This window comes from Perca fluviatilis, chromosome 23, assembly GCF_010015445.1.
Source record: "Perca fluviatilis chromosome 23, GENO_Pfluv_1.0, whole genome shotgun sequence".
Taxonomy (NCBI): Eukaryota; Metazoa; Chordata; class Actinopteri; order Perciformes; family Percidae; genus Perca; species Perca fluviatilis.
Window position 1 is genome coordinate 9,241,503 of NC_053134.1, and position 25,418 is coordinate 9,266,920.

At 42.0% G+C, this 25,418-nt stretch overlaps 1 protein-coding gene across 1 annotated transcript; it reads right to left on the reverse strand.

The window, feature by feature from the left end:
* Positions 1 to 1,901: 1,901 nt before the first annotated feature.
* kdm7aa (lysine (K)-specific demethylase 7Aa) lies at positions 1,902 to 24,744 on the reverse strand. Its single transcript, XM_039792212.1, has 18 exons — positions 24,615 to 24,744; positions 16,828 to 16,913; positions 15,748 to 15,865; positions 15,130 to 15,290; positions 11,766 to 11,907; positions 11,005 to 11,191; positions 10,411 to 10,573; positions 8,509 to 8,596; positions 8,295 to 8,401; positions 7,884 to 7,975; positions 7,597 to 7,683; positions 6,490 to 6,741; positions 6,205 to 6,326; positions 5,643 to 5,791; positions 5,441 to 5,535; positions 4,066 to 4,250; positions 3,581 to 3,960; positions 1,902 to 2,806 (listed from the first exon to the last, which is right to left on the reverse strand). Exons 1-18 carry the CDS (start codon positions 24,710 to 24,712, stop codon positions 2,718 to 2,720), a joined length of 2,601 nt encoding a protein of 866 aa, XP_039648146.1. The 5' UTR covers positions 24,713 to 24,744; the 3' UTR covers positions 1,902 to 2,717.
* Between the last annotated feature and the right edge of the window lie 674 nt (positions 24,745 to 25,418).

Consider the following 25,418-nt stretch of genomic DNA (forward strand, 5'->3'; position numbering starts at 1 on the left):
AGTTAGCCAGTGTTTGTAAATTTTAAATCATAAGCCATTTAAATCTGGGAAAAAAACATTGCAAGAACCAACACACATAACAAATGCCAGGAGAGCTGCATATAAAAAGCAAAAAGGGACCAATTCTGTACAATGAATACTACAGCTTATAACAAACCCTGCCTGCGGGCCAGCTCGTGTTTTCAATGACTTGACATGCAAAGAGTTCAAAGGTTTAGTGTAGTGTAAGAAAAAGAGGAAATCAGTCTGGCAATGAGAATAGAACACTAATTATCAGTTCATCAGGGCTGAATGATTGATCAGTCACTCGCAGGTCACGTGCACTACAAGTCAACCTGAGCAAAGCTTTCAAAGTCTCACGCTGTTCAAAGAGTGGTCTTAAAGCTACTTGGCAACAGTTAGCCTGGTTGTAATGTCTTAAGTCAACTGTTGACTTAAAGTGCTCATATTATGCTTTTTGGCTTTTGCCCTTTCCTTTGGGTTATATATGTTTTGTGCATTTAATAGGTTTACAGAGTAAAAAAGCCCAAAGTCCACCCCAAAGGGACTTACCATCTCCAACAGGAAACACTGTTCACAAACTGCTCCAAACAGCTCTATTGTAGTCCAGCCTTTACTTCTGTGACGAACGTGCGTCACTTTATAACAAGTTATAATGCTTGCCTAGCTGCTAGCGTGGCACTTTTAAACCTATTCTCATATAACCTCTAAATACAATTATGAACCTGAAAATGAGCATAATATGAGCACTTTAAGAAAATAAGAAAGCAATGGGGGGATAATACCAAGTTCATGTTAACAGAAGTTGTAAAAGGTACAATGACTGACTGGTGAAAGCACAGCTTATTTCAACTTGAAAATCACGACCATGAAATCATTTTTTGAGCAGTAAAAAATACAAACAAACCTCAGCACCTCCAACGCGGGAGGTGAATCTGTAAAGTCTCGAGTGAGTGCTGAGAACATCCTGTCTGCATCCATGTTGTGGCTGGTGGTTAATCGAAGGTTATGTCCATGGCATCATTCCCTGAGAGTGAAGAACTGCGCATCCCAAGCAAAACCCACATCTGCTATTCTTAAAAAAAAAAAAAAAAAAAAAAAGCGGAAAAACCTCACTCATCCCATTGAAGTTCTACAAAAGTTCACTTCTTCTGAATGGATCGACCACAGTGGCTCAGAATACTTGAAATAATTGAAGATAACTGGCACTAGTTGAAAAAGCTCAGGTGTAGATATGGAAGCGGACATTTCTCAACCTAACCTAGTTTCCATTCACTCATAGCCCCAACACCTCTGGCTGCTGGAGGGAGAAGAGGAAACCAGAACAGACAAGAATCAACAACAGGATCTATTCACTGGGGTAGCGGGGGTTAAAGAGTTGTGACAGAATAGAAGGTAATAAAAGAGTTGTAGGTAAATTGCTTCTCGACGAATGATGATCACATGAACTCTAAAAACATCCACATTTACAAAAAGTATGCATTAAAGATAAAAGAAAAGAAAAATTAACCCTATCAAAAAGGAAGAAAAAAAAACCTTAGATTAGCTGAGGCTTTAGGGTAAAAATATAATAAAATCATTATCTCTTTCAATTAATAAATACATCATTCAGAATCCATACAAATAACACATAAAAAAAAAAAACAGATAAAACAAGAAATAAATTAAGCAGGATATCAGGCGAGTCATTTGTCGTCTTCGGTTTTTTAGACCGAGCGAATGACTCGTAATTCCTATTTTGAACAAATTCAGAGGGGCAGCACTTTGAGCAGCTTGCCTTTAGCCATTATCACTGAGACACAGACTCCCCTCTAATTATCAAACATAGTGCAGATTTGAGAGGGTTTTTTTGCACTAAATTGTGCAAGTCTGAAATGCACATTTAGTTTTTTGTTTTTTTCTACAAATAGAAGAATTGGGGAATAATGCACCAAAGTGCTGCCTCTCACCGTTTCTTCTCTCCTCAAAGTCATTATTGCTGGTGTGATTAAGATAAAGGGGTGTGAGGGCTTGGGACAAGCATGAGTGGAGAAAAGTACAAACAATAAGCACCATTTTGAAATTTCAGTTCACCGCGTCCTCCTTAGCACCTCGTCTCCATCCTCCGAGCCAGAGGGGGGGGAAAAAAAGACCCTGCTCGAGATGTACAGCTCAGTTGCATCTGCTCCTCCATGTTCAGTTTGTCTCAGATAGACATGAAGCAAGTGAATGTTGTGCGGAGTGGGGGGGGGGGTTCGTTCAGCAGGGAGAGTAAATATCAAGATGTGATGCAGATGATCTTAGCATCAGAAGCTGCTTCCCAGCAAAGCGAGTCATTTTCTTGTTAGTTTGGTATACCTCCTACATCTCCTTTGTCCATTTGAATGCCCGCAGGAGCTTGGATCCACCTTTCCCTGCAGCAGAACATTTTATGACATGCTTGTCCCGCTCTGCTTCCTGTAGCTCTTTTCTGTTTTTGTTCTTAGTGTGCTTGTGTGGTGAAGTCGTGCACTTGCTTATTTCATATCAAATACCCTGTCTCCTAAGCATGCACAGTGAGCGTGTTTTACGTGTCAAGATTCAGTCAAGATTAGTCTCCAGGCAGTGTGTTCGGGTTTTTTTTCCTCTCTCCATTTCCACAGCACAAAAGTGTCTTGTAACAAATACGCCAATGTTTCCTTTTTTTGTCTTCAAGAAAATGTCCCCATGCATCATTTTGCTTTTGAAGATTTGGAGTGTTACACAAAGACGCGATTATGTCTGTTGAGTTTTAGGATCTTCCCCAGTCTCTGCTTGGCTGTGGCCATTCCTTTTTTGGGCCGCTTGCCTAGAACAAAAAAAAGAAGAGGAAAGGAAAAAAAAAAGGAGAACAGAATTAGAAGTAAGCAAGGAGAGGAGAGAATGTTTACAATGCATGTCTACTAGTGCTGTAAATAAGTGTTTGGTAACAGTTTAGTCTATAAAATTGTCAGATATTTTATGTCCGTCTATGAAATAGTGAAAAATACACATAAAATTTACCAGGGCACAAGTTGGCATGTTAAATGTCTTGTTGTTGTTTTTTAACCAACATTCCAAACCCTAAAAATATAGTTATTACTATTTACTATCTTACAAGACAAATACATTTCCATGTACGGGACATGGTTTTAAATTACAGTGGTTGCTATGTATTAACTTACTTTATTTCCACATTAATCAATTCATTTATTTTATCCATGTTCTGCATATCTCAAGCATTTTTACATCATAATAATTGTGCATTAACGCTGCTCTCAATCCTTTTTTGCACATCCTATCTTAATACGTTTTTCTTTGCATTTTCAGTTACCAAGTTTAACTTTACCTAAGCTTAATTTTTAATTGAAAGAATCTAGCAATATGTAAATACAACTTGGCATGAGAGGTCTCATACGTTATTGAAGACTTTCCAGTTTCCACATCACACTTTACTTTGTGGCATATTATACCACAAGGGCTTCCAAAGTAGTTTAGATGTCACAAATCATGCTCATCCATACATGTTAAACTGGTGAGGTTACCACTCTGCACAGTCACAACACCTTTTTGCTCACAAGAAGTACAAATGTGATTTCCAAACCTTTCGTGGCCTGATTGCTGATAGGTGGGGGGTTGGGGGCGTGCCTCTTGGAGGGGTGGGGTGGAGACATTGAGGGGTCACAGTACTGGTAGTCTGTCTCTGGGCTGCTGCCGTGGCTTCGGCTAAGAGGGCTAGGGAGCCCCTGATTGTCCCAGGCCTCGCTGCTGTTGCCCTGGCTGTCCATCGGGCTCTTGTCCCCCTGCAGTCGGTGCTGGTGCTGCGCCTCCTCCCTCTGCTCCAGCGGCGAGCACTGGCTGGAGCTGGACCACCAGGGCTCCTGGGACGAGCCTACCTTCTCCGGCTTGGAGGAGCACAGCAGACCAGCCATAGATAGCATCCCCTGAATGGCCTCTTCTGTGCTGGGTGAGGTAGGACGTTCTCTGCAAGGATCAAACAGGACAAAAATAATAGACGTTTGAGCTTTGAGGGGTGCCATGGGTCATGGTCCCGTCATGATGACGGACATCTTTGCATGCGTTTCTTACCGTTTGAGTGGTTTGTGTTTGTGCCTGAGTTTCTGGCCAGACTGGTCCAGCTCTATGGTGTGCCCTGAGCCTCTCTGCTGATATAAGCCCTTCTTCTCCTCGTCCTCCTCTTCCTCCTGGGAACTCCCTGAATCCTCGTCAGAAGAGGACGACGACGACGACGATGACGACAATGATGCTTTACGCTACATTGAAACATTTTAAATTAGAAAGGATGCATCAGTAATCACAGCATAAAAAGTCTGGAAACATTTCAATAGACGTACATATTGGTGTGCCATTACAGCACACTTTGATATTGCCTGTTTTATTTGTAATTCTGGGACTACACATAAAGCATTTAATGCATCACTAATACTACTACAACACTATAACTAGTAATGTCAAGGTAGTTTAGCCCGTTCAACTCAAGACAAGCAAGCCAACGGACACAGATCAACATAAAACGTGGTCAGTGATGGGAAAAACTATTGGACTGATCAGCTGACTGACTGCTACAGTGTGTGCATTGCCTGACTGTTAGCTGTTTTTTCTTTGAATGAATTTCACAAAACCTAATTCGACCAAAGCTGAACATATTTTGGGATATTGTATATTTTGTTTGTTAGTATTTTGTGTGTTTTCGGGACTGAATGTTATGTTAAGTCTTACTATTGTTTATGGATACCAGCATTGTTATGTTAATACACTGCCTAATTACATGAAAAACAAAGTGGAGTGTTCATGGTCTTTTTGCTACTTGGCTTCTTTAAAAACGTTGAAATATTTGTTTTACATTTTAGGCATACATCTTTTGTACTGGCCGACATTTGAGTTTGTTGACTATAAAACCTTGCCAGGATATCTTCTGGCTGGCACCCTAGAGAATAAAACAATAAAATAATAGTTTCACAAAATGTTTACTCTGCTTCTGTGTTGCATGTTTTAATTAGTACCTAACAATGTAGTATAATTATGTCTGTCTGTCTGTAATAATAATAATAATAATAATAATAATAATAATAATATATTTTTGTAACTAAACTCATTCTTTTTATTATTGCTCTGCATGCTTGTAAACTATTTCAATAACTATTTATAGTATGTAAACATTGTGCATTTACAGCAATGTAATGTGCAACTGTCTCTGTTAAATTAAACCAATACATAAATGAAACAAATAATCAACGTATAACTTTTCCGTGGATAAAACATTTAGTCTACAACAAGGATTTAAGGGACACTAATACTCCAAAGAAAAGCTCCAAAGAATGATTATGGAGTTCTAAGACTCCCAACAACCAAATCCTTCTCAATATGTCCGAGCTACACATGATTCAGTGTAGAAATCTAAAGTTTTAAGACATTTGATGCCGTTAGATGGCTCAGTATTTACCTCTGTGGGAGAGTCGCTGTCTAAATCCACGTCTGACACACTGGTGTGTCCTGAGACTTCTTCCCTGAGTTCAGTCTTCACCCTCTCCAGACCACCTGAGAAATACAGGAACACGCCATGAGCTTAAAACGATGACAATGAACGCACTAAAATATGGGTCCAAGAATAATAGTACTAACAGTAGCAGCCACTGGTGACTTACTGAAGAGTGGGGGTTTCTCAACTGTGCTGTGCTGCTCTTGACTGTGCCGCGTCCTCTCCGACTTCACGTCCACACAACTCTTTGGTGGGCCAACAGATGACCGCTCACCCTCCGTCTTTACCGGGCTGCTGCCTGGCCGCCTCATATCTCTGCGCACACACAGATCCATGTTTGAATGATGAATTAAAATTTGATTTCACCATAACATATAGTAAATCTCGACTGTAGAATAGAAAGATTCACATCATCAAAACTCTCTTAAAATATTTATTGTGATCTGAATCAAACAGCAATTTAATTCCGCTGTTGTTTCATGTCCTGCATAAAAGGCCAATTTGATGCCATTTAAGGTTATTATTGTTGTTCCTTTCTAACGCTAGTTTCGGTTAGCATTTATACCATGGTATTCGATGCAAAGTTTTTAATAAAACTTAGAGGATTTTACATCTGACAGAATTTTCCCAAATTTAGGTTGACTGATTCTGTGTGAATGACGACTGAGCCTTAATTAATAAGGAGGAACAAACGTTGCTTTGTTAGCCAAAGAGAAGTGAGCTCTCACCTGATAATTCTGCCGTTGACCAGCATTAGCCGTAGGTGGTTCTCCTCTAAAGTCTCTGCAGCTGCGGATGCAGTTGACACTTTGTTGAGCTTCCCGCGAACCTTGGCACAGAACGCCGCATCCTACGTTGAACAGACCAGCATCGGTCAATAAACCGACTATTACATATTCAAGTCCACATGAAGCATCGACACTGAGCTACTTTTTTTGTTTTATAGTGGGGAAAAAATGAAAAGCAGATTTTGTGATATGCATTCTAAGTGCCAGTTAACAATGACTGCTCACCTCCTCGAGCGGCCCCACCTCCAGCCTCCTTAGCACCTCCCGGGTGTGCTGCTCTAAGATGTCCAAGTTGGAGGGCACTTTAGGGGTCTGCCGCTGCTGCTCCCTCAACCGCCTGGCGGCCCTTCTCGCCTGGCGGGCCTGGGACAGCTTCTCCAGCGTAGCACGAGTAGCCGGGCAGGCATTTGATCCAGATGGAACTCCACACCCACTTCCCTGAGACTTCACTGGCTTGCTACCACTGACTGGTTCCTCCTATTGATATAAACGAAATGTAATGGGAGTCACGTTTCTACGAAAGTAGTCTATATCCATGACCTTTCACTTCCGGGATTGCTCCGTTGCTGCCGGAAAATTCCGCCGTATGTCCTTCTTTTCGGCCCGGATGTCCGTTACCGTAGGCTCTCTTTGTTTTGGAATTTTAAATTCCGGTTGATTTATGAGGGTTATGGTTAACTGCTCCTAGTAAATCCAGACAGCTAGCTAGACTATCTGTCCAATCTGAGTTTTCTGTTGCACGACTAAAACAACTTTTGAACGTACACGTTCCACCAAAACAAGTTCCTTCCCGAGGCTATTTTACAGCGGCACCGGGGCTCCGTGCTGTGCTTAGTGCCACCCATGAGGATTGTGATTGGTTTAAAGAAATGCCAATAAACCAGAGCATGTTTTTCTCCAATCCCGGAATGCTGTGTGGACTAGCCAGACCCTCCTTTGCAGCGCTGTGGAGGAAGGTCTGGCAAAGCGAGACTACTGCCAAAGTCAGTGATTTACAGGTGCACAAGTTCATATATTTGAATATTCAAATTGTATGTCCTTTATCTGTATCAGAATTTTCTTTGTCCTTATCAGCTTCAGCAGTCTAATTAGTTTACAGATAGCAATATGTGGGTACTTTGTTTTGTTTGTGCAGCTTTTTGTTACTCAACACCTGCAAAACATGTATGGATGTGCATGTGATTGCCACTGGTAAATAAAAGACAGATCAGCTCTACAAAATTATTTTAAAAACGGCGCAGTTTATATTTAAAACCAGCACCAATGAATCAGTTCATGACTTTAGCTCTACTCAACCCTCTCCCATATCCTTTCCTCCTTGTCCCATCTTACCTCCAGGTAGCGGATTTCCTTGGTCAGCTCTTTAATGAGATGGTTAGGCCTGATATGGTCTGGTACTTCACTGGTGGGCTCAGTCACCTGCAAAGCCACAGCAGACCACATTCAGACAGGGGAAGTGAACAGAAAGAAGTCTGTTGTTGGCTACTGACATGCATCCAGTCGATAAGAACAAACAGTGGTAACTGTGTAACAATAACCATCTGGACTGGAGATAGGTGAGGAAGAGTCAGGTGAAGGTAGACGGAGAGGACCGTGAGAATACTGTGGCCGACGCTCACCTCTCTTTTCAACCAGGTCCTCAGTGCACTGATTAAAGCCTTGACTCCCTCCACTAGGTAGGTTGGTGGTGGACAGTTGTCCTCTCGTAGCTCTGAAGGTGGGGAGTGGGGAGACATATAAGCATTAAAACTATACAAATCACAGACCGAAAACTTAAAACTAAATAAAATATTTAAAAAAATGTCCAAAGGAGATGTACATCATTTTGCACTGTAACTTCCCAAGCTGATGCATCATATTTAGATATTGGTGGGAATTATTAAGCTTCTTTTTCTCCTATCAACTTTGACGATCAAATTTGTTTTATTTCTATGGATTATTATTTTCCTGACAGGTCTGATGTGTAAAACACCTACATTTGATCTTACATCTAATATTGTGTGTTGGACAGATTAACGTTTCACTCTTACCTTTTAGCATTTCCAAGAGGTTCTTGGCCACGTACCAACAGATGGCCTCGAAGTACGGAAACTTAAAGAGGTCTGGGGTTTTCAGGCGGCGCTCCATTTCATAACACCTGCAAATCAACAGAAGAAACACAAATTAGTTTCAAGTAGTGATACAGTTGCAAACATCAAATTAAAATAAACATCATCATTTTTGGATATTATCCGAGCTGTGTACCTGAGCTGCATGCCAATATTGAGGTTGTGAAGGAAGTTCCCTCCAAATGCCATGCAATCCTGAGAGGTGAGAACAGCATGGATCCAGCCTGTAGGGGGCGCCAGAGTACAAATGTTTCCACAACTTACCCACAGACTGACTTGCAACAATATTACACTTAAAGAGGGGACAGGTAAATTGACACCTTAATGCTGGGCACTTGATCAAATATGTAGGTTTGAGTGATCTGCATGAAAATATGTAGATATTTACAGCACGTATATGCCTGACTATGCACAAAAGACCCACATGTATACATACAAAAACAAAGTTATTGTCCTCCCACAGGAAAAAGATAAGTTTGTCTATTACAATGATGTGTCCCCCCTTAGCTAAACAGTGGTCTTTATGCAACAAAGTGACAGAAAGCAGAGTCTGAGGGGTGGGGGGGGTGGCTGATAGATAGGCCTGATAATGCATGACTGACTGACTGAATGACTGACCTACTGTGCTCTCTGACCCCCACTTAATTCCCACCTCTCCACACCCTCTCTGCCAAAGCTCTCTTTTACCATGCTGCTTCAGCCTGCTGAGAAAGCATGGCTGGAAGACTGAGTGAGGACATCCAGCAGTTGACGGGCTGAACTGAGCTTTGTCTGTCTGGGTGCAAAGGAACTCTATCGGCTTAAAAAGTCCATTGAGAGACTGATGGATGGACAATTGTGTGACTGGAGACATTAGCTTCACTTAGAAGCACGTCATACTCAGTGACATGAGAAACAAAACATATTTAAGCCTCTTAACACAACTTCTAATTAACAACAGCAGCACTGCTAGTTAAAGGAATTTATGAAGAGGAAAGCTGTGATCTACAGCATCATCACTACTTTCATCATATTACACAACAGCACTGTTTTTCTTCATTTTTCCATTGCAATTATGATCATTAAGAACTGTTTGGGTTGTTGCTCAGGAAGACATTCCCTCTCTGTTATTTTCCTTTGGCAATGACAGAGGACCTTCAAGAAGCCTGTATTTTCCTGGCAGAAGCCATGGGAAGCAGGATTATTTTAACTTTTGAATGCATGTGAAAAGACAAACAAACCCAAACAACCAGTCAGCTGGGTTGGTGCAGAAGAGTTAGGCAGGCACCAACTACAATGATATAACATTAGTGACACAGATAGCTGTTTGTCCGAGTGCCTGAAAGTTATTGTGCTTGGAAACCACAAAGTAGCTGATTATCCAAGACTCTAGAGGTGCTTTCACACTTAACCCTGGTTCATTTGTTTCTGGTTTGAAAGCTTTCAATCAAACCCTGGCACAGACCAAACAATCGGTCCGAGACCGATGGAAAAGGAGGATCTCAGACCATTTCCGAGCAGACTCTGGTGCAGTTGTGTTTGTTGTCTGAAAGCAAACGGACCAACAGCAGGGTTGTGCGACAGTGGATATTTGATTTCAGCATGAATTCAAAAGGCTGAACTACTATTAAATCCATATGCTGATTGAGAACTGTTCAGGAAGCGATCTCATAATAAACCATGTATTTGTATTTATGCAAATCATTTGGTAACGTGCATCAGCACTTGAGTGATTTTTCCTTATCGATCGGACAGTCAAAAGCAGTAAAAACTCCAGTGTGTTGTGCTTGTATCCTACTCCGTGTACTTTGGCAGCTCATTAAGTCCATTAAAAAATGCATAACATAGCGATCCAACAGTTACTGCCTTGCCTAATATTGCTGTACAAGTTGCCTCCTTTTCATCCTGTCTCTACCTGTTTGTCATTATTCATAACATAGGGTCGACCTACTGTCAGTCACCAGATGAACCAAACTACAGGCGTGAAAGCACCCTAAAAGTCCGCACTACACTAAAACATTCAAAGGAATTCCAGGCAAGCATAAACAAAACCACAGACCTGTAGGGATGAGCAGGGTGGTTCCTTGGGACACTACACACTTGTAGCACTTCTCCACTTTGTCCCCAAAGAACAATTCGCTCTGATTGGGCGAGGAGCTCCATGCCTCATATAGTGCAAGGTTGGCGAGAGTGGGCTTGATCAAGTAGAAGATCTTCTCACCCTGCAAAGCAGATGAAGAGGAGTTAAAACACACTGGAATGACACTATGATGTTTGAACATGGCAGCTGTGGTGGTGATGCTGCTAACCCACAAACACATTGAAATTAATGTCCGCTTTAGTTTATAAAAAGGAGAAGGGTGAGATCATCAATATGAGCGCAGCAGTGCTGCCCCCGGAGCTGCTTGATGAATAGATGTGATGTGAGAAGCGGGGTGACCTTTCAGCAAGTGTTAGCCAAATCAGCAGTGACTGCCTGTCCTAAATACCTCAGTATATACAAACGCACTAAAAATCCCTTCAGCTTAACAAATGATAGGGAAGCATGGTGCTGCATTTAACAACAAAACAGTAGTTTATTTGGCCTAGAATGGGTCATCAATTCTTGCCCGATTTCCAAATACATTCAGCTCTTCTTCATGCTAACACTCACCCAGAGAACATGGTACCAGACAGAGGTGCCTCCGAAGTCTATGTGGAAATCTGTGTAGCTGTCCTTAACCCCCATAAGACAGTACTTCTGGACAAAGGGCTTGGGGAAGAAGGAGTCGTCCGGCCAGTAGTTCTCTACCCAGGACATCTTACGAGCCACGTCAGGAACCTCCACCAACTCTGACATCCTTAGTGGGTGGTTGGAGCCAGGCAAAAAGTGAAAAAAGTGAAAGGTTAGATTTTGATAAAGTTATTAATACAGATAGCAAAGCTGTCTTAACATTCCTAAAAAAAAACATGCATGTTATGTGTTTATTTTAAAATGTACTATTGCTCTATGTATCTTTATTGGATTTTTTTTTTAATTCCCAAATATCAATATCAGCCTAAAAAAAATAAATTGTATCGATCAGGCTATAGTGGGACATTGTTTTACTGACTAGAAATATATATGATATATGACAACAATTAATACAACTCCTGATAATTGATAAAGGAAATTGTCAATAGTATGTAAGGTCATTTTTGACCTTTGACAAAACAAAAAATACTTCCACCTAATACAACTGAAAGCTTCAGAAAGCGTGTTAAAGTGGCTATAAATACACACATATTTGCATCACAGCTAATGCTGGTTTATACAAGCATTTTCTGAAGTGTGACATGACTGACTGTAAGGTACTGCCAGTGTTTATTAGGGATCTGATCTAACTAAAGCTGTTCTTTTAGCCAACAGAGTGAACAGACTTGAGCATAGCTTACTTAGTGTCAGAGAACTCCAGGCTGATGAGGTTGAGGACTTTGGGTCGATGTGGGTTGGTGTAATACTTGATAAACTCGCTGAGCTTCATCTTGCTGTCCGCCTGCCGTGCCACATCTATCACATCGATGATTTTGTCGCCACCTACATGGGAGATAAGTCCACATTATATATGGAGAAGTTCTGAAGTCAGTAACTCCTGAATGAAAAAGATCTTCAATTCTTTAATTGGCTGCTGAGTGGGCGTGGGGTTCACTAGGGTCTGCTGTCCTCTGGCATCTCCATGTGCTTTTAGAGATCAAGTCCTGAGGGAAACTGGCACCAATATGGCAGCGTGGGGAGGGGTTGTACAGGGAGGCAAGCGAGACAATCTGTCAATCTGTTCAGACCACCAGTCCCTGAGGAGGTGTGGGTGGAGGTGCTGCGTTCAGTGTCTGTGTGTGCTTTGGAGGCCTCAAGCGTCGACAGAAATACACGTATAGATGTGAGAAAGAGTGTGTGCCGAGGTTTCATGTGGTGTGTTTATGCGTATGAGACAGAAAACAGATGCTTAAAAAAGGGAAAAGAAGCGGAAACTCGTAGAACACAGCTAACAGTTGGGCCACTACAAATCACACTCGGGTGACACATTGGGCCGGAAGCAGGGCCAGGGTGCAGTGTGTGTAGCAAGACAGCTGGTTGTTGTATTTTCCCCACACCCCTCCCACTCACCTTTTTTTATTTTTTTTTTTATTACCCCTTTGCATGTCACACGCACACACGCACGCACGCACGCACGCACGCACGCACGCACGCACCCACCCACCCACAGGCCCAGCTGGCCAGCGTCTGATGACAGAGAACAGCTGGAGTAAGGTCAGTCAGTCAGTCAGTCACACAGTGAGAGACTAAGCTGCCTAGAAACCACACAACGCCAGCTTTACAAACCCAACGGCCAGACAAAAAACTGAATCAACACCCCTACTGAACAAGCTCGATAAAATATTACGACACCCAGTAATGTCAAAGTAGTCATTAACTAAGGTGTTGCAAATATGTCTCAGTCAACATTCTTGAACCAGAAACTCTCTTCTTACTGCATACATTTAAAATTATTTTAAGTTTAACTGTTTTTCTCATTAATCATCCATTTCTAAATTGATGATTTAAATCATGAACTTTACTCTGCAGTTTAAAGCGCTTTACTATCAATATGGCATTGCACCACCACGAGTTATTCTTTTTACTAAATATTAGGATGGGGCATTGCATTTTTTTTATTCTGTATGATATACAAGAATATATAAACTCAGCAAAAAAAGGAAACGCCCCTTTTTCAGGACACTGTATTTTAAAAGATACTTTTGTAAAAATCTAAATAACTTTAGAGATCTTCATTGTAAAGGGTTTAAACAATGTTTTCCATGCTTTTTGAACCATAAACAATTAATGAACAACATTTAACTTAAGGGCGGTAGGAAATTAAGGTCACAGTTAAAAGAAAATTAGGAAAGTAAAGAGACCTTTCTACTGACTCTGAAAAACACCAAAAGAAAGATGCCCAGGGTCCCTGCTAATCTGCGTGAACGTGCCTTAGGCACGATGAAGGAGGCATGAGGACAGCAGATGTGGCCAGGGCAATACATTGCAATGTCCCTACAGTGAGACGCCTAAGACAGCGCTACAGGGAGACCGGAGTACAACTGATCGTCCTCACAGTGGCAGACCACATATAACAACACCTGCATAGGATCGGCACATCCAAAAATCACACCTGCAGGACAGGTACAGGATGGCAAAAACAACCGCAAGAACTGGCCAGTCTGGTGCAGTACATGTGGAGGAGATGCACTGCAGTACTTAATGCAGCTGGTGGCCACACCAGATACTGAGGGCTACTTTTGATTTTGACAAATTATTCCATTTCTGTCTGTGAACATTGTTCAGTTCATGTCTTAGCGGTTATTGTTAAATATTTTAATGTTCATGCAAATATCTGCATATGTTAAGTTTGCTTAAAATATAAAAGCAGTTGAAAGTGACAGGATGTTTCTTTTTTGCTGAGTATCTATCTATCTATCTATCTATCTATCTATCTATCTATCTATATCTATCTATCTATCTATCTATCTATGCCCCATCTGTGACCTAAGCACTGCATCGGTTACTCCGCAATTCATCCAAATAGCGTTTCCTATGTAAACCTTATGGGAAAAGTCTAAACGTTATTTCTTAAGCGGTATCCAGCAGCTTCTTCAAAAGGTAGTTTTGCGATCCCACAGATGCGTAGTGTTGGCCTGGTCACTCTGATCTTCTTTACTTGGCTGAGGCAGAGGATGGCACAGACTCATTATATCCTCTTTCCCATCCTATACTGTATCATGTACCTGTATGTTTTGTGTTATAATATTTTTACATTTATATAAAGGCTTATTGGATTATTAAATCATTACAGGTCAGTTAAACATTTTGCTCAGGCAGCTAATGGAACTGCACTTTTTGTGTAAACTGGTCAAGAATATTGCACTATATACAGCTTTTTATATCGTTAGGCATTTTAGTCGTGACAATATAGGGAGAATATGGGGAGAGAGCGTGAAGTAAGACAGCACAGGTCCCTGGCCACAATTAAAGCGGTGATGTGGCAGTTAAATGCTATGTGCCTAAACCAGCATGCCCCAAATCTTACATCTTTTAATCGAACGACCTTTGCTCTTTTTATGATCAATCATTCTGAGTCCATTATAAGACTTCCACTGACCATTCATCGATGCTCTATCACTGGGCCCAATCATTGGCCACACACTTTGTTGGCAACACACAGAAGACATCAGCGTTCAATCCTGTTGACTCATTGTCGTCTAACTAAGAAATGTAACCCAACACTTAGTCCCTGGTCACAACACCTGTGCCTTGGCTTAATGCTCAATATGGCATGGGAGGGAGAGATAAAGTGAGAGGGGGAGTCTGTAATCTGAACTTAATGATAAAAACGTCAGTGGGCTCGGTAATGGGCTTGTAATAGGAGCTGGGAAGTGTCATGCCGTTTCAATAAGGAAGCGTAGTGGTCATAGAGAGGGTAGTGAAAGCTTAGCCATCACTCATTTAGAACTCATTCAGCCATTGCCTGATGCCTGATAAGTGGGTTAAAACCCCATGAACCTAGAAACCCGTTCTTATTGACATTCAGATGCCGCCTGCTCAGCGATGGCCACTTAGCTGGCTGGTGTTGGGTGGTTTCATTAGCTTTAAGCATACTGAGGCTACTGTGTATATCCACATCCACCCCTAAGGATAAACAGTTGTGCGTTATTGTAAATTTGATACAGCTGATGGCAACTGTTTTATGCTGCAGAATAAAGCCCGTTCATCATGAAATGTCCTTACCGACATACTGCTCCACATCTTTGACAGAGAAAGTAGAGACTGGTAGTTTGAGTCCCAGGCCCTCCATCTCTGTGACCGCTATGGGGTAGTTGAAGCCGTGCCTCTCCAGGTACCTGGTTGTCACCTGCTCGCCCTTCATGTGCATCATGATCTCCTCACCACTGAAACAAGACCATAAGAAGTTCAGTAAACTTGATCTATTGCCATTTTATTAACAGTCATGACCCAAAGGCAACATTTGGGTGCATCACAAAGATGATTTTCATGTCAGTATTCAAAGTAATAGCAGCTTCTGACCTAAGGAGGATTTATAGTTTTACGATAAGGGGTTACGGCGTAGCTTCAGAGCCTAAGCACGTAGCTGCCGTATCTAGGCTGTAGGCTACGCCGCCTTCTCAATAACGTAACTACACGTCAGGGTTACAGCGATTACAAAGATACCACGTGGAGAGTGCACAAACTGGAATATATCTATGGAAGGACTGCCATTAACGTCAAGTGTAAAACCAGCTTTATGAGGAAATCTTTATCTGGTTGAACAGACATAAACAGAGCTTGACCCTTGGGATGTCAGTAGAAGCAATTTATAACTATACATGTGCCAAAATTGATATCTACCTGGCGAAGGTCCTGTTCTGGAGCTCCTGGACAAACACTCGAGTGCCAGCCTGCACCGGCTTCGATCCATCGTCTGGTTCTGTGTAGTCGTGCCTGTGGCCATTGTTGCGCTTTTTCACTACAACAAAGACATCTGAGGTTCACAGGGCTGTTTCGTTCTAATTTCATCATGCTCTTGCCCTTTGTAGCTTGTTCTCCCAACAAAGTGGTAAATTACGCACATCACCACCACTTTTTTATAAAAAAGGACATTAATTCACTACTCAACCCCTGAGCTAAGAGATGGGAATGGAGGGGCTTGTCCAATCCAAGTGGAGGGCTTACAACACCATTCAATTAGCCTATTAATGTCTGCCGTATGGGCTACCCGTGTGACCAGTCAAACATACAGAGATGGGTGTGTGGGGTGTAGAGAATAAGAGGACAGTTTTGATGAATGAGATACATTTTAAGGCCGTTTTATGGTTGTGGGTAAACTCCACGCCGTAGCTACGGCGTCGCTCCTACGGCGTCGTGACCCTTTCGGAGTTCTGCGTCGGGGTTGAACCCGTTTCTTTGCATCGCGGTGCATTTCACCGCCAGAACGCTAGGGGTTGTGTGGTTTCCGGAGGGTCAATCGCGAAACTCTTTGTTTACTTGTGCGTTGGTGTGTGCATCGAGCCGCCGCGTGTGTGTGTGTGTGTGTGATAAGAGTGAGTGAGAAAGTGAGAGAGTGACGGCAATTGTCTCCGGAGCAAGTCGACTCTAGCGGTATATTGAGAGAAACAAAGTGTCTCCCCTGTGTTTTCTGTAGCAGGAAAAGTTAACCCTCTCCTTGATTTCATGATGTTTATGGAGAAGGAGAACCAGGAAATAAGTCGGGGATGCAATGCTACCAAGCCATGGCCGAGCGACGTGCGTGGCCGCGACGTGTAGTTACATTTTTCAAGAAGTGCACGTCAGGCTACGGCGTAGGGTCTGGCATAGACGCAGAGGGGTCTGCGGGGATACACCGTCGATTCTACGCAGAACCACAAAACGGCCTTTAGGAGGGAGACCGAGAAACAGAAAGCAAAGAAAATGAGAAAAAGCAGTACTCACTCTGGGAGGGTCCGTGTACGACATCACAGTTGGGACAGTGGTAAACGTCGATATCCACAGCATGATGCTCTTCTACCTGCACACAGCTGGAGGTGGAGTCAGAAGATGCAGTTAGAACAACTTCACTCTTCTTCCAACATGTTTAAACAACATCTCATGGGACACATTTTTGTGACAGTGTTTTTGTTATTACAGTTTGCCTGCAAAAAACAATTATTGTCATCATTAACAGGGGCGTGACGAGACCCTCAGCTCTCGAGACGAGACACGAGATTTTAACACTATTTTAAAGAAAACTTCAATTAAGAAATATGACTGGAAAAATGGTCTTTCCTCAGAGAACCAAGGTTACAACGTAACCAAGCGTTTTTACCTCGACGAGAAGTCTCGTCACATTTTAATCTCGCGGAACGAGATCTCGTCACACCTCTAATCATTGATCTACAGATTATTTTCTCAATTAATTGATAATCATTTGGTCTATAAAAAAGTCCCATCACAATTCTCAGAGCCAAAGGTAATGCCTTAGAAGGTCTTGTTTGTTTTTGTTTTTTTGGAGTGTGATTACATTTGTGGGCACCATGAGTTCTTTGTCTGACCTGGACATACAAGCTAATGTCAAATTGTCAAACACTGTGTGTGTTACCAGGGGTTACAGGTTTGGGATAAACAAACACAAAGTACAGTTTGGGTCTGGAAAACTACCTTTGCTCTGATCAATTTTTCCAACAAATGTCCTAAAACTGCTTCCTCACTGGAGACCGGAGCAAGAAACTTGAAGCACATTTCAAAGCTTTTGCCCAATAATAACATAAGGGCACTTGCATGGTACTAGCCCCTTTTTAATGCCACGTGCATATCGTTTAAACCATATTTTCAACCAATCAAGTCAGATAAAGTGTTCACATAACCCTCCATGTTGTAATTCAGAGTTGAAGATATCTGACTACAAGAAGATTAGTGAAATGGCTGCACAGGAACCATAGCTGGCAGTTACATCCAAGTAAAATCTGATATGAACATTACAATAATCGATTCAGCTAAATAAACCGCTTCACATACGTAACTCTGCAAAAGTAGCTTATTTAGGCTTTTAAAATGATGCAACTAATATTAAAATAATGTAACTAATAGGCTAGTTACATTCTTCCCAATCTGCCATCATTAAGTGAATGCAAGGTAAAAATCTTGGCTGAGCATCAACTGCTTGTACTGATAGTGCGGTTTGTTGCAGCTTTGCGTTTTTGCCCCCCATGGATGGATCTGCAACAGTGTCACTCATACCGCTACCCCCGACTGTCCTGCAGCAGCCAAACCCCAGGCACCAACACACATGCACACATGCATTCCTCTGTTGCATACCAGAACCCCATTCCAGAGCAGCATGAACAGCAACCAAGTTGCCATTCAGGCTAAATGGAAACCAACAGCTGTAGCATTTAGAGTTATAAAAACTGCATGTTTGTGTGACTCAAGCATGCGTATAGGTCGTTTTAATGGTTAAGTTATGGGAGGGATAGGACGGACGCACGCACGCACTTTTGAGATCTGAAGACAATGACCTGGAAATAACCGTGCAATACTCTTCCTACAGTCCGTGGACATTTCTTTACTTCGCTCAGACACTTATTGGTGTGTCCATATCCACGCACAAACTTCACCACCATAAAAAAAACATGGATGTTTGGATGGGCAACATGTAGACTGAAAAATATGATTTGAAGCCAGTTAAGAGACACATTTGGTGCATTCAGACTTGTCACTGCTAGTGAGATCAGACGAAAAAAAGATAACATTTTACTAACTCACCGAGCAACAACTGCATTAATCCAACCTCTAAAATGGCCCGGTCAAAATGTAATCACTTCCCTTCCACTGCTTGTTTTTAATTCGGCTAATTTAGACACATGTCACTAAGCACCATTAGCACTGTGATGGCTGACCCTAAGAAGGAAACAAACATATGCAACCATAACAAAACTGCAAGCACACTCACTTGAAACTTAAAATTTGCCATCTTCAAACCATCGACAAGCCAGTGAAGCTTAGGTTTGACAGCTTGCATAGTGGCATAGGGTATAGACAATGGATTTGTGGCTGATATATTGTCTGTTTTGGAAAGGTGAACGCCTGCAAGGAGAGATGGAGCTGACCACTCCTGCTATCAGCTTTGATCTACAAGAAATTGCAGGAAGCTGTAAAAGGAAATAAAGCCGAGAGCCATTAACTCATCAGGAAGTGGTGAGCTTGTGTGAATGCTGGCCCCAATCATCATGGTGCACTAACAGGATATCAACAGTAGATGCCTCTCCCCAGTTTACCACATGTAACCTGGTGCTATCATTTGCTGCACTGCAAACTTGTTGAAAACAGTGTTTGTAATGCAGACCACTGCCAAGATTCTTGTCATAACATGCTTTTAGTTGCAAAATATATTTACTGATGGAATATTTGATTTGCCATTAAGTAGGCCTGTTTATTTTGGAGTTGTTTTTTTCACAAGTTACTCCAACATCCCAAAAAAAAAACTATGAAAATAGGAAATGGCACACAAAAAAAGGCTTAAAGAAGTGCTCCTGCTCCTGCATATGAACAACAATAACACTGCAGTACTTGGCTGTAGTATTAGCCTAGCTCATGTATCAGGAATCTTGGTTCACATGTGGCTCTTCGCTGGGGGAAAGCATGAGTCACAGCTCTGTGCCGCCAGCCCTGGTCGGTTGAGATGTGTGAGAGCAGTGTGAGCTCGACCGAGGTGACCTTGGTGTCCTCATCTCACTTGGTACTTTCCTTTATGTAATGCAACAGTAGGAAATCAGGGCACTGTGCCACATACGCCAGTCTGACTCAGCTTATCTGTCACCTGAAATGATTAATGCATAATAAGGCACTGAAGCTAGGGAAACTGTGTGGACTTGAGGTACAGAATGCAAAGGGGAGGAAACTCAGCTGAGAGGGAATGAGGGCCAAGTATTTCCTGCCTTGCTCAGACTTAATGATGTATTGCATAACTGCAAAGCGTGCAAACAGTTCTTGCACCAACGTGAACCTCATTTGCTCGGAAAGCAATCAGAGCGAGGGTAAGATTGGAGACAACTGAACTGCCGTCATCTTAACACTTAACGAGATAGTGTTATCTCATATGATGTAGGACAACAGAGTATATTGTGATAGAAGGTGACAGAGTACAGTCAATATGTCTTGCAAAGATAAAAACAAAACCTCGCCAGACTGGAGACTGGAGGGTTATTCTGTGACGGCATTGCAGCCGATTACAAAGCAAAACATCCCTTTGTGAATAAGAGGAGATGTGTGTACTTGGCTAAACCCCTGCCATCAACAGCCCCTCTCCCTTCACTTCCTCTCATCAAGGGCCTCATCCTGTGTGACTGAGAGGGCTTATTCATTAGTGCATGCACTGTGAGGGGTTCATTGTCCTCCATGATCAGTGCAGAAACACAAAGGCTGGAGGCGGGCATCACCATTATTTTCGGCTCTAAATAACCGCTATACATGGGGCGGCGACACGCCTACATTAGAGAATCGGCAGATCCCTAATGGAAGGGTGGTAGAGATAGAGAGGAGATGAGGGCAGTTAAACACACCTGGCTATCTTTATCTACCCCAGAGGAGCACCTGACTCCTCCGGTCCTTTTCCCTAATGCACTCAACCGAAGCTTACATAAACAATGCTGGACTTGGACAGCAGTAAGAGCCACTGAGCCCTGACAGATGGATAGGGATCTGTCATTTTGGCCTTACTGGCTAAATAATTTTAGCTATCTGTGCATAAAAGCGACCTAACATCTATGCAGTGGTTACAGCTTGAAAGAGAACCATCTGTAGTCAGCTGGTAAACAACAAAAGAGGATCACTTTGTTGTTTATGGGGCATCAGGGAGCCCTGGGGAGTTTTAACAACTTAATTGTTTTCGTGCAGGTTGAGCTGCCTTGAGGCTCCAAGCACTGGGGCTCTACTTTCACACGTCTTCAACATGGTTGTCTTCAGGCCCCCAGTGCCCCTGTAAAACCTACAAAGTCATCAGTCTTGTGACTGTCTGCTGCTGAAAAACATCAGCCAACAAACTCTGTCTGAACTCATCCAAAGATGGACTAGCTGTCCAAATTATATTTCAGCCAGTCTTTACAGTATTTCATTGGGTTTGGATTCAGTATGGCACAGAGAGATCCTAATCTACTCCCCATTACACTATTCCTATTTATAGAGTGATATTTCTAGATTAAGATTTCAATTTTATAGCAGAGATGCTATTTCTTTAATATCATGATTAAATCTGACTGCTAATCAATACACAAGGCTGTTGACCCCTAATCAACATTGATTAAGCTGGATGTAATGCAGTTTCCCTGACCCCAGAGACAGCCTTGCTAATTAATGTAAACATAGCTTTAAACAGGAGCTATGAGGCTGCTCTTTACTTCAATGTCAATTAACTAATCAGACATCTAAACAGATTATCTAAAATGTTAGTTTCTTGGACAACAGTGGAAGAAAAAGAAAAATCCTTCCACTCGTTCATCCATCCACTTAGCGTAAACACTAAAAAGGCACTCTGTAGAGGCTATCCATCTCTCTTTAGTGTGCTCACAATCTGTGCGACACTGACGGATCGTGCATTGAACTTGGCTAGCTGGAGCGGCCATCAATCATTCCCTCCCAGTCCCATTGAGCCCTGCTAGTCTATCACCACCCCCACCGCCTATACCCACACCAGACAACAGTCTGACTGGAGTGCCTGACACCTACACAGGGGTAAACCCTGTGATCTGACGTGACCCAGTGAGTAGTTCCAGCAAGCCAACATCCATAGTGTTGACGTAAATTGGCATCTTGGAAACACTGGAAACAACCCATTTACAGAAGCAGGTCTTGTAATTAGGTGAGGCTCTAAATGGTAAATAACAGGGTTCAATCTAACATTTGTAATCCAAACCACAGGCTTCAGTAGTGGGCTTTGGTGCCTAAAGTTGTATTTCAGGGTAGTGGTAGGCAACCTAGGGACTGAAAGACAAATCTTGGTTAGAAGAAGATTTAGAGGACAGAAGAAAACCCCAAATATATTTATGTTACACCAACTTATGTTTTATTTTTATTTCTTTAAATCATACTTTTTTCTTGTGAAATGGTGGATAGTTTTATTGCTTCTAAAGATTTTTCGGATAAAATATTCCACAAGGGAAATCAGTCTTTGGTTGATCAGTTTCAAGATTCCCAGACATATCAAACCTGTGATGTGCAGTCAAATAAACAAAGGTTGGTATGCAGTGTATCAGGGGATCCAGGGCACGCCACACATCATTAGAAGTGCTATAATTTGCCCATCATTTAATTTAGTATGAAGTACCAATGCAATGCATTACAATGACTGTTATGTAAATTATTTTTTGGGCTTTTTTGGCCTTTATTGGAAGAGACAGCTGAAGACAGGAAAGTGGGAGAGAGGGGGATGACATGCATCAAAGGGCCACGGGTCTGAATCAAACCTGGGCCACTGCAGTAAGGACCGAGTCTTAGTACATGGGGTGCACGCTCAACCAGGTAAGCTAAGAGGGCGCCCCGGAAAAGAGAGCTCAATACTCAATATCAGCAAATACCCAGAGTTGATCAGTATTGATCAGTATTATCTAATGTTGTTTTTGCTTTCTAGTTTACCTCATTGTTCACTACTACAGACTAACCATACAGTGTTTGCTAACCATGCCCAAGTCCTCATCCGGTAAAAGTCCCAGGCTGTATTGTGTATTGAGATGCTGAGGAGATACAGGTGATGGAAAACAGGACACTCTCCAGAAACTGAGGCAGCAAAACAAAGTCTCCCACACAAACAGCAACTCAGCTAGCAAACTGACAAACAGGCACCGGGAGGTTGAGCTCCTTTCCATCATCAACAGCCAGAGAATATCCCTTTCCTTCTGGCCAGCCTCGTGGGAAAGAGGCAGAAAATGTTGCTGGTTTTGGAGCTCTGCTCTGTGTGTGTGTGTGTGTATCTGCTTATTAGTCATCAATGGGGGAAGCTCCAACATTTGTTCCTTTTCTTGCTAGCACATGACACACAGCCAGCCAGTCGTTTTTGGCTCTGACACACCACAAATTCTGGCCGGCAAGTTTTTTGGCGGCGCACTTAATGTGGTTACGCAATGGCTTCCGACATTTCAACACGAGCAAGGTTATAGAACAGATTATTGTATTCATAAACAGTTGCCGTGGGGATGCGCCCACACAGACAGATTTAAGATACTGAAGAATGGGGTATTCCTAACTTTTGTCTGAGTCAGGCCTAAGGAATTAGGGCCAGATCGATAAAAAGTGACAGTTAAACAAAGTAAGATCTTTCTGGTTATCTGTGTCTGACACACAACTTGTTATTTGACAATTATTATAACATGTTCTTTCATCACCCTGGCAAAATCTTATCATCCTCCTCTCAGTATCAGAGCACAAGGTGAGCTACACAACAGCTGCCTGCCTTAATAATAGTCACCTCAGCAGGCTTTATGTTGCTTTATAAAATGGGTTAAACCTGATCATTCAATTAAAAAAGTACAATTAACTAGGTCACTGTGTCACCCCAAAACAGTACAGAATGATCTTGACCCCAAATCGTAGGGTGTTCATCACAGTATCGGGTAAGGACTAGAGCATGCACAACTGCAATCTGCCATTGTATTTTTCCATACATGCTCAGACACAAATTTGCTTCATTACACAACAATATAATTCTCATTATGACTTTGACAGCCACCGACCACCCACCAACACACAGCATGAATCATAAAAAGCAAATACAATACCACGGGTCTACTTATAATCAGAAATGAGGCGAGGCCCTTAAAAAATTAGAAAATTGGACAAAACACGACCATAAGCAGTCCAGGAATATGTCTGCCTGGTACCTTTAAATAATCCCCCTGTTCGCCACTAGGGGTCCCCGCCATGTGCCTCCTCTGCCTGAAAGGGGGATTTAAATTTCTCAAGCTGTCAATCAAAAGCCCGACCATAACACGCTCCTTGTTCTCTACCTTTTGCTATCTAATATAGTTAACCACTAAAAACACAAAAAGCTCAAATTGCATAGACAGCTGGAAATTAGTATGTATTAAAATTGAATGTTAACTAATTAGGTATAACAATAACTTACTGATTCTGTCCAAACAAATAGAAGTTGTTTATGAAATGTAAAAGGTTGGCTTTGGTTGCCATTACCTTGAGTAACCTACCTTGGTAAGCCAGATTGGTATACAACGACTGGTTAAACAAGATCTTCATCCGTTAAAAAAAAAAAAAATCACAGTAAAAACCAGCATTAAATTTATCACAGAAGCGACATAAAGGAGCTGGAAAACATGCAGCTTTTCTATGTCACAATGGCCCCGCCAAGCTTCTGATCACTCAGGTTGACTAACACAGCTCGGCAATCCTGATAGATCCACATATTAGTAGATGAAAAACTATTTGCTATTTGACTCTATTTGAGTCAATAATGTTGATAATCAACATCATTACACAGACCATGTACAAGTCGTATGTTTTAGTCTAATTGGCGGAACAATGGATTAAATTCAAGCCAATTTTAGGGAAAGACACCCCACTTTCTTTCGTAAAGTCGTGTCAATAGACGGTTTAAAACCCCCGTCGTCCACCGCTGGTGTTAGCAAGCTAGCTACCAGTCAACACCGCTTAGCGAGCCGTCGCGTTTCTTTAATAAACAATCAGTGTTTGTCGCTTCTAACAAGCCACATCTCTAAAGGACATTATAACCTACATACCTGCCGTGAAACCAGTCTTTACAGATGTCGCACTCGATCATAAACCGGCTTACATCGTAGGGCTGCCGGCAGACACAGTACAGCGGGGCCGCCGCCATCTTCCTAGTGTCCCTAAACAACGCAGGAATGAAGCGGGGCGGGGATTTAACCCACGGTCCGGAAACACTCGAGGGGAGAGCCGAGCCTCGACGAGATTCTCCATTCTAGGCAATCCCACGTCTGACGTCAGTTTCCAAACGATCCATTTCCATCTGGTTGAGGCACACAAACAATAGACACAAACTTTTTCCAACAAAGGAATGACATAATGTTGTTGTTTTGTCAATATTACAGTCTGAGACTTATGTTCAGCAAAATCGGATGCTTTTTAAACTAAAACTAAATAAATGAAAATGGTGAGCCTCATAGGCCTTAGTGGGTCAATTATATTTACAATCATTTCACACTGCCAAGATGACGAATATGCATGAATAAATATGCATTGATGCACAGGCATTTAAAAGTATCTATTTAATATAAAGCTGGAACTCCATTTAAGGGGATAGAAATTAACAACAAAAAACATTATGGCTATGTTGTTAAGCCATGTGTAAAAAGTGTTAGTCTTGGGTGATTAAAACTTGCATCAACTATATACTTCAAAATGTACAGCATCAGCACTGACATAGCCTATCAGCAAGCCAAAAGCAAAGCTGATGTGATGTAAAGAAAACAAATTATGTCACCCAATCAAAAATTGCTCTATCAGCAGAATATTTGCACAGTTGCAGAGTTTTTCTTCCTTGTGTTGTGTTCTCACACCTC